Below are 9663 nucleotides of genomic sequence, written 5' to 3'. Positions count from 1 at the left end.
GGGGGGGGGGTTGAAGGGGAAAGGAGGAGCATGAATCATGTAACCATGTTAAAAATGAATATTAATAAATGTAAAAAAAAAATAATATATGTAAAACCCCCTTTCCCCCCATTACAATATCAAGAGTCTCTCATAAAGGCCTCATTTCTCAAATATATACAGAACTGAATCAAATTTATAAGCTTACAAATCATTCTCCAAAGGATATTGAACAGGCAGTTTTCAGATGGAGAAATCCAAGTTTTGTATAGTCATTAAAAAAATGTAAATCACTTTTTAAAAAATCCTTACCTTCTCTCTTAGAATCAATACTGTATATTGTGTTCCAAGGTAGAAAGGTGACACGGGCTAAGCAAGTGGGGTTAAGTGACTTGCCCAGGCTGACACAGCTAGGAAGTATCTAAGGACATATTTAAATATAGGACCTCTCTGCCTGGCTTTCTATCCCCTGGGCCATAGAGCTACCCCTCTAAATCACTATTGATTAGAGAAATGCAAATTAAAACAGCTCTGAGGTATTATCTCATGCCTAACAGATTGGCTATTATGACAGAAAAGGAAAATGATATAAATGTTGGAGGGGACTTGAGAAAATTAGGACACTAATGCACTCTTAGTAGAGTCATGAGCTGATCCATCCTTCTAGAGAGAAATTGGAATTATTCCCAAAGAACTATAAATCTGTGCATGACCTTTGAGCCAATAATACTTCTAATAATCTATATCCCAAAGAAATTTTTTTCTTTTAAAAAAATAACTCTGAGGGGCAGCTGGGTAGCTCAGTGGAGTGAGAGTCAGGCCTAGAGACAGGAGGTCCTAGGTTCAAACCCGGCCTCAGCCACTTCCCAGCTGTGTGACCCTGGGCAAGTCACTTGACCCCCATTGCCCACCCTTGCCAATCTTCCACCTATGAGACAATGCACTGAAGTACAAGGGTTTAAAAAAAAAACAACTGATCTTCCATCTTTGAATCAATACTGTGTATTGGTTCCAAGGCAGAAGAAGAGTGGTAAGGGCTAGGCAGTGGGAGTTCAGTGACTTGCCCAGGGTCACAAAGCTAGGAAATAATAGAATATTATTGCACTATAAGAAATGATGAACAGGATACTTTCAAAAAAGCCTGGAAAGACATGAACTTGTGAAGAGTGAATCAAACTCTCTTTGTCTATTAATCAGCAACTTTTAAGTTAATCAATCGAAAACTTAGTATTTCTTTTTAATACCTTACCAGTTACTAAGTATGAGAGTTCATAAGACACTTGCTAGAGTGAGTGACAACTCCAGAGGCCACTGCCCATCCCCTGGGTAGTGCCAGGCAAACTGAAAGACTGCGATTGGTTCCTGTAAAGTGGGGGAGTGACAAGAAGTGATGTGGAGAAAACTACTTTAAAAAGGCCAGCTCCAGGATTCAGTATTTCTCCCTGAGTTGGTGAGCCTGACTAGAGGAGAAGATTCTTTCCTTGGATCCTGTAGTGGTGAGTGGAGTGATTCTTTTCTCAGTTCTTTGGAGAGGAGACCCTCTCTGCTCATTGGCGCTTTGGTGGGACACTCCCTTCAGTGTGAGTTCTGGGTAGATTCTTGGCGGTCTTAGCCTTGTGTTCACAGAAGGTTCTCGGTGGATTCTTCAGCTTCTCCTAGCTCTTCAGATTTTGGCTTTCTAATTAGGATTTTGGATCCTGGTGAGATTCACTTTTGGATTCATATTTGCAGTCTAAAGACATTAGTATTAAACTCAGAGTACTGGTAGCTAAGCAGTACTTTCTGTCTCTTTAGCTACATTTTTCCACTTTCATTCTTTCCACTTCTTTGTAAATCTGCTAAAAGTCATTTTGACTTAAGCTGTAATATTTTTAAATCAGTGACCACAATATTACTTTAGAATTCTCATATTTAGCATAAAACTTAAATTTAAATTCTTATAAACTGATGCACAGTGAAATAATTAGAATCAGGAAAACATTGAACACAGTACAAGCAATATTGTATGGTGATCAACTGTGAATGACTTAGCTGTTCTCAGCACTACAAAGATCCTAGACAATTCCAAAGGCTTTATGATGAAAAATGCTATCCACAAGGGACAACTAGGTGGTTCAATGGATAGAGCCAGGCCTGGGGCCAGGAGTTCCTAGGTTTAAATCTGACCTCAGACCCTTCCTAGCTGTGTGATCCTTGGCAAATCAATTAACCCCAATTGCCTAGCACCTGCTGCTCTTCTGCCTTAGAATTGATAAGGTACTGATTTAGATTGATAAGAATAAGACAAGGGTTATGTGTTTGTTTTCAAAATGGAGTTAGAGTTTTGTCCTCTTCCACTTCACTTTGAGTGTCCAAAGAAAATCAGAATATTACTCACATTTGAGATCCAATTTTCCCAGTAAACATCTGTATTTACTGGGAGGAGAGGTGAAAATGAATGAGGTCAGGAGTATCAGGGATATGTTTTCTAATTAGTCAATATCTACCTGACACAACACAAAATACAAAGAAACCTAAAAAATGGTCCCTGATCAAAGGAAGCACAGAACTCTGACATGTGAAGAGCTAGATGAGATTTTAGAGATTGAGTTTAACTCCTTTCATCTTAAAAAGGAAGGAACTGAGCCCCAGGATAGAGGCAGTATGGTACAGGAAAAAGAACATGTGACATAGAATGCTAAATTTGGTGTTACTGGGCCTGGGTTTGAATCCCAACTCTGCTCCAACACTGAGGGTTACCTTAAGCAATTCCCTAATCCATTCTGGGCCTATTTTCTCATCTGTAAAATAAAAGGGCTGGATTAGAAGATCCTTCCTGCCCTTTCAGTTAAGTAGTAAAGTCGGGATTAGATGCCAAAACATTTAATTAGGGATTCAGAACAAATATTTTTTTAAAAATAAGTAAATTAAAAAAAAAAGAAACAAAAAATAAAATCACTCTAGACCAGTGATGGGCAAACTTTTTAAAGAGGGGACCAAAAGAAAGGAAATGCTTATCTGTCAGTCTGTTTCTAAGGCAACTCTTTCGAAATTTCATTGTATTGTATCCTACACATTGTATTCGTCAGATTAGGAATAATTCTGAGGTCCCTCTCAGCCAGATAGAACATTTCAGCCCCCACCCCCACTCCATCTGGCCTGCAGGCCTTAGTTTGTCCATCACTGCTCTAGACAATATAAAAAAATAACTAAATGCAAGGCAGTATATGATTAAGCATCAAATGACTGCTGCAGGTAATAAATGGAAAATTCAGAAAGGGTTGAGTTCAATTAGATTAACAAAATTCTTGCACAGACAAAAGTCATAAAACTCCTAGAGAGCAGCAAGGAAGGGGAAATAAGAAAATTATTTTAAAAGCTAGTCCTTGAGCCAGCCAACTTTGGAGCACAGTAGGAGGGAATAGGTTTTATATTACTTAGCTTTGAGGAATATTTCAAAACAATCTCAACTCCCTTACTGGGGGGGTTGGTGGGGGAGCAAATTCTGGTAAATTTCAGAAGAGCCAAATAACAGCAAGGGTGGCTCAGAAATTAAGCAGAAAATAAGGTGCCCCAGAATCAAAAAAAAGTTGAAGATTGAAACCAGAAAGCATAAAATCTATTTGAAAGGAAGAGAACACAATCCAAAAGCTTTGGAATTGAATGAGAGACCATAAGATCCACGCCCCTCATTTTCAGAGGAAACTGAGGCCCAAACAGTATTAAATGACTTATTTGCCTATAGTCATAATGCTAGTTAGAAGAGCCAAGATTAGAATCTAACCTCCTGCTTCGGACTGATTCCTCTTCTGGCTCTTTCTGACAACCAAAACCAGTTCACTCTTTAGGAACACAGACACCATAATCCAACCAGCTAGCTCTGACATTTTGCTGCCAACAACAACCCTAAGGGCTATGCCTTTTTCCGAAGGAGCTGTTCACCTGGGCCTTAACCTCCATAAATCAGGTAAAGTGACCTATCATTTATAAATTTGTTTATAGTCTTCCTGAATCCACTTAAGATACTATGCTTGTGCTGTCTTTTCCGAATAATACTGCTTCCTATTGGAACCAAAGTGTCAAAATCCAGGTGGAAGACATCCTTGTTACACTAGATAGTATTTTCATTAGGCTTCAATTCTGAAACACCAATTTCAGATTAAGAATGTATAATTTATCTTAAATATACTTATACGTGTACATGTCGTTTCTGCCAATAGAATATAAGCTTCTTAGGAGTAGGGGATAGTTATTTCATTTTTTTTTTTATCTGCGCCCCCTTCGTCTCGCATATCACCTGGCACAGAGTATGGGATTAATAAACTCTTGTTCATTGAGTCCAGGACCCAACTATTATCCACCCCCTGACCTATTTTACTGATAAAGTAACAGTTCCAAGAGAAGGGAAGTGCCTCTTACTAGGTTACACAGTCGGTTAAGCTGCAGGGCTAAAAACCTGGGATCTAGGTCTGTGTGGGTACTGGGAACACCAAGGGGTCCGAAGAGGGTTTCACCAAGTGTCCTTCGGGGTAGAGAGTCCTTCCCTCCAGTCACTCACCGATTCACTCCGAATCTCCAGGGACCCTCTCCAGAGGGAGGGCACAGTGGCCCCGTCCAGAGTCTCGTCCCGCAACATGCCGGGAGCCTGGCCGGGGCCCGGGCCGGGGCCGGGGCCACGGCCGGTGCCAGGGCCAGGACCTGGGCCAGGGCCGGAGTCGAAGCCGGGTTTGGGGACTGGGTCAGATTCGGGGACGAAGACAAGATCAGGTCCAGACACAGAATCGGGGCTAGGGGTTTGGAGGGAGCCTGGTTCAATGAGATCGGGATCTCTGTGGAGGTGGGGACGGGGGCGGGGATGGGGGCGGAGTCTCGAGCCTGGGCTAGATTCAGGGTTGGACCCCCAACCTAGATGGGGACCTGGGTCAGAATCGGGACGCCGGGGATTCGGGGCGCCTCGGGGCTTTCCCCGGCGCCAGCCTCTACTATTTGGCCGCGTCTTACGCCCAGAGGTTTCCATGGAGACGGCTCCCTACCTCCTCCTCTCCCCAAGGAAGCTGGCGCCTGCTGATGACGTCATGCATCAGGGCCTCGGGCGCGAAGAGATGCCTTTGCAGCGATGTTGACCGTGGGCAACCTTCCCTCTGCTCTGGGTGCTTCGCTTTTGAGGAATGTGGCGTAGTGGCCTTGAGAGGAACAACCGATCTCGGAGCGGTGGGAAAGGGGAAGGCCCAGCGCTAATTTCATGTATATGAAATCGTGGGTCAGGCCGTACCAGGCTCTAAGATGGCGGCGAGAGGAAAGGTCGCTTGGGAGGTGCCTGGCAAGGGCGTGGGGCTGCGGTGGTAGCTGCGGCAGCTGAATGGAGGCAGCTCCCGGGCACTAATCAAGGAAAGGGTCGTTGCTTACAAGGTCGCTTTGACCTTGGGCAAATCTTCCCCCAGCCCTGCCAAGTGCCAAGAAAACCACCTTAAATCTCTTAACAGGAACCGGGCATTCGCCCTCTGGCAAGCCTCAGCCCAATTCAACGAATGCCTGCCGTGTGCCAGGCCCTGAGTTCTCCTAAACGAGAATGCAAAATTAGTAACACCTAGCATTGATATTGAGTTTTAAGTTTCAAAGCGCTTTACATGTTAATTTTCAAGTCCCCCTTAATTCTACTAGTTTCCCTCTGTTAATTATTTCCAATTTTTCCTGAACACATCTTGCCTTGTATATATTTGTCTATTGGCTCCTCTGCTGGAGCCTAAGCTCTTTGAGGACAAGGGAGTGTTTTTCCCCTTTGTATCCCCAGTGCTTAAGCACCATACCTAGCACATAATAAGAATTTATTAAATATTATTTATAATAAAGGTTTATTGGTTAATTGGTCACATTTGATAACCTGTGTACAAATAAGAGAGGCCCAGTCTGAAGAGGTATTAGCATTTAATAAAATCAATCTGTAATCATTTCTTATTGTTCACTCATTTTCAGATTCTCCTTTGACTCTATTTGTGGTTTTCTTGGCAAAAAACGCTGGAGTGGTTTTGCCATTTCCTTCTCTAGCTCATTTTACAGGTGAGGAAACTGAGGCAAACAGGATTAAGTGAGTTGCCCAGGGTCACATTCAAATTCAGAAAAATTATTCTACTTAGCTCAGTGTTCTAGGCAGTGCACCACTAGCTAAACAAAATCATTTCTCAAATCTTGTTAAGTTTGGCACTAGGAGTAGGATCTAGGACAGTGATGGGTAAACTTTTGAACTTGGTGTGTAAAAATTTGCCAAAAACTGAGCATAACTTTGGTGGTGTGTCACTTCAAGAAAAAAAACATAATCTCAGCATGCGGCGCCATACTTCTTTGTATGCAGCCGTGTGTCATCAAAAATGGCTATGCGTGTCAGTGCTGACACGTGTGTCATAGTTTCACCATCAGGGATCTAGGAAGACAAAAGATAAAAATGAATGAGGGCCTGCCTTCAAAGATCAAAGATCCATCTGTCAATTAACAACCCACTGGCTCTTATTAAACTTCTCCAGGCTATGCTCATGGGAGGCCAACTAAATGAAACTTCTTCAGACAAAGAACTTTCTTTCTATAAGGAAACAACAAAGGAATTTATGGCTTTGGAAGTTAAGCCATGCCACAAAGTCAGATAGTTACTATATACCAACTCAACAAGCCCACAATATCTAGCCCAATTAAGTCAACTTGGTTGTCAAGTCAAGTCAGGCCATACCTTGCTTTCCAAATCGACACTCATTGTTCCAGCACCAGCTCTGCCTAACCCATAACCTTCCTTCTCCCCAACCCTATCTCACCCCTACTTTTCAAATTTCTTGCTCTGTTCTCAATAATCCAAACAATCAATCAGTACTACCAATGTTTCTGGGAAGGAAGGGTCACAGACTGCCCCAAACATTAATTCACCATCCCGGTGATTCTTTAAAGTCTGTCCTGCCCCTAGCCTTAGCCAAAAGTCCCACGTGTGTTTTGTTGCCTTTTAAAATGTAAATTCTTTAAGAGAAAGGACTGTTTCCCTTTTCTTTTTTGTATTCCCAGTATTTAAGTAACATATTGTGGGCAGCTAGGTGGCGCAATTGATAGACTCATCTTCCTGAGTTTAAATTTTGTCTCAGACAATAGTTGTGTGATCCTGGGCAAGTCATTTAACTACCTCAGTATCCTCTTCTGTAAGATGGCAGTGTCAGACCACTCTAGTATCTTTGCCAAGAAAATCTCAAATAGGGTCATGAAGAACTGGGCAAGACTAAAGATGACTGAACAACAAAAACGAAGTAATATATTAAATATCTAGCAATCTAGATAGAGAACACCCTGGTAGGAAATGAGGACAATATTTGAGAGAAGTACAGTGAACATTGCAAATGTTTAACAAATCCTTTAATCACTCATGGAAATATAGAAGTATATACAAAATAAACATAATTGGGGGAGAGGTACTAACATGGAGGGTGGGGAAGAGGTTATATGTAGAAAGTGGCATTTAAGATGAGTTTTGAAGGAAACTAGAGATACAAAGAGTCGGAGGTGAGGAGGGAGTTCATTCCTTTGGGATTTGGGAATTGTTGATGAACATTTAATTAGAGCTTACCATGTTTCAGACACTGAGCTATGGGCTGGGGATATATATATATATATTTTTTTTTAAGTGAAAACCTTGGTGATGCCCTCTGGGAGCTCACATTCTAATAGGGGATAAAGCATGAAAGTAACTATACATACAGACATCTACAGTAAATGGAAGAAAAGCCACTTGCAGAAGATGACATTTGAGTTGAGTGTTGAGCAAAGCCAGGAATCCAGATGAAGAGAGAGAGCATAGGAATGGGGGCACAGTGAGCAAAAGGGGATGATGTTCGGAGATGGAGTGTTGTGTTGATAGAACAAAAAGTCCAATGTCATTGAAGTATGGAGTATACAAAGAATGGAAAGAGAGAAGGGGAATAAGTTATGCAGGGATTTAAAAGCCCAATAGAGGACTTTTTATTTGATCATGGACATAATAGGGAACTGCTGGAGTTTAATGAATAAGGCAGTGACATAGTCACTTTAAGTTCTTCAGAAAGATCACTTTGCAGTTGAGTAAAGAGTGGATTAGAATGGAGAGAAATAGCAAGCTACTGGGCATTAGGCAGTAAGGGCCTGCACCAGGCCAGGGATGTGTCAGAGCAGGATAGATGTTGTGAAGACGAACAAGATTAGATAGTGAACTTGAATTTATGAGCAAATAGAAATGAGATGAGTATGACACCCACATTTTAAGACTGGGACAACTAGGAGAATAGTAGTATCTCGTAGAAAAATAGGGAATTTCAGAAGAGGGGAGGATTTAAGGAAAGATAAAGAATTCTATTTTGGACATGTTGAATTTGAGATGCCTATAGAACATCCAGGTCAAGATGCCTAGTAGGCATTTGATGATGTGAGATTGGAGGCCAGGAGAGAGGTTAGAACTGTACAAAAATTCTGTATATCATCTGTGTAGAGGTGACAATCGAACCCATGGGAGCAGTTAAGAAACAGCATAGGGAAGTAGTTTTTTATGAGCTCCTAAAAGTGTTCTATGAGATCAAAACTATTTTCATTATAATACTAAAAAAATATTTGCCTACTAAAATTCTTCCTTCTCCAACTATATATTGTGTGAAGCCACATTTTCTTATGTATTTCAACCAAAACAACATGTCACAACAGACTGAATTCAAAAACCCACAAGAGAATCTAGCTGCATTCTATTTAGATATTAAAGAGATTTGCCAAAAATATGTAGAATAATGCCATTACTTTTCACCAATTTTTTATTTTATTTTGGAAAATAGTTATTTTTCATTGACAAGTGTTATCTTAACCTAATGATAGGTAGTTTATAATACAATAAATATTAATAAAACTCACATTAACAAAAGTTTTTTGAGATCCTCAAATATTTTTTTTTAACCCTTGTACTTCGGTGTATTGTCTCATAGGTGGAAGAGTGGTAAGGGTGGGCAATGGGGGTCAAGTGACTTGCCCAGGGTCACACAGCTGGGAAGTGGCTGAGGCCGGGTTTGAACCTAGGACCTCCTGTCTCTAGGCCTGACTCTCACTCCACTGAGCTACCCAGCTGTCCCTCAAATATTTTTTAAACCCTTACAGTTTTTTTCTTAGAATCAGTAGTAAGTATCAGTTTCATAACCAAAGAGTGGTAAGGGCTAGGCAAATGAGGTTAATTGACATGCCCAGAGTCACAGAGTTAAAAAGTGGCCGAAATCAGATTGAGAACCCATGACCTCCCAACTCTAGTCCTAGTGCCCTAGCCACCAACTCACCAAGCCACCTCACTGCCCTGAATTCCTTGATAGTTTTTAAGAGTGAGAAGGGGTCCCAAGACTAAAAAGGTTGATATCCCCTGGCATAGTGGGAAAAGAGAAAGGATCCCAGAATAGAGCCTTGGGGACACACAAAAAATTAGAGAGCATGAGCATCACCTTCATAGAGAACTAACAAAAGGGAGAAGGAAGAGTAAAATTGGTAAGAGAACCAGAAGAAAACAGTATAATGAATATCTAGGGAGGAGAGAGTATCAAAGAGGAAAGGGTAATTGGCAGAATCAAAAGACAGGTAAAGAAGGATAAATAATGATTGAGAAAAGACCATCAAATTCGAAAACTAAGATCAATGATCTGGAAAGGGCAATTTCAGTCAAATGTTGAGGTCAGAATG

The 9663-nt window shown here is 41.3% G+C and overlaps 1 protein-coding gene across 1 annotated transcript in view; it reads right to left on the bottom strand.

The window, feature by feature from the left end:
• Positions 1-4975, bottom strand: part of DYNC2I2 (dynein 2 intermediate chain 2) — a 53960-nt gene extending 48985 nt beyond the window's left edge. Inside the window, exon 1 of the mRNA XM_044664027.1 lies at positions 4517-4975. Coding sequence (XP_044519962.1) covers positions 4517-4975 — 459 coding nt within the window. The remainder of the gene's footprint in view (positions 1-4516) is intronic.
• Positions 4976-9663: the final 4688 nt, after the last annotated feature.

Source organism: Gracilinanus agilis, chromosome 2, assembly GCF_016433145.1.
Source record: "Gracilinanus agilis isolate LMUSP501 chromosome 2, AgileGrace, whole genome shotgun sequence".
Lineage (NCBI taxonomy): Eukaryota > Metazoa > Chordata > Mammalia > Didelphimorphia > Didelphidae > Gracilinanus > Gracilinanus agilis.
The sequence above is the reverse complement of the archived record's forward strand: the minus strand, read 5'-3'. Positions and strand labels throughout refer to the sequence as shown.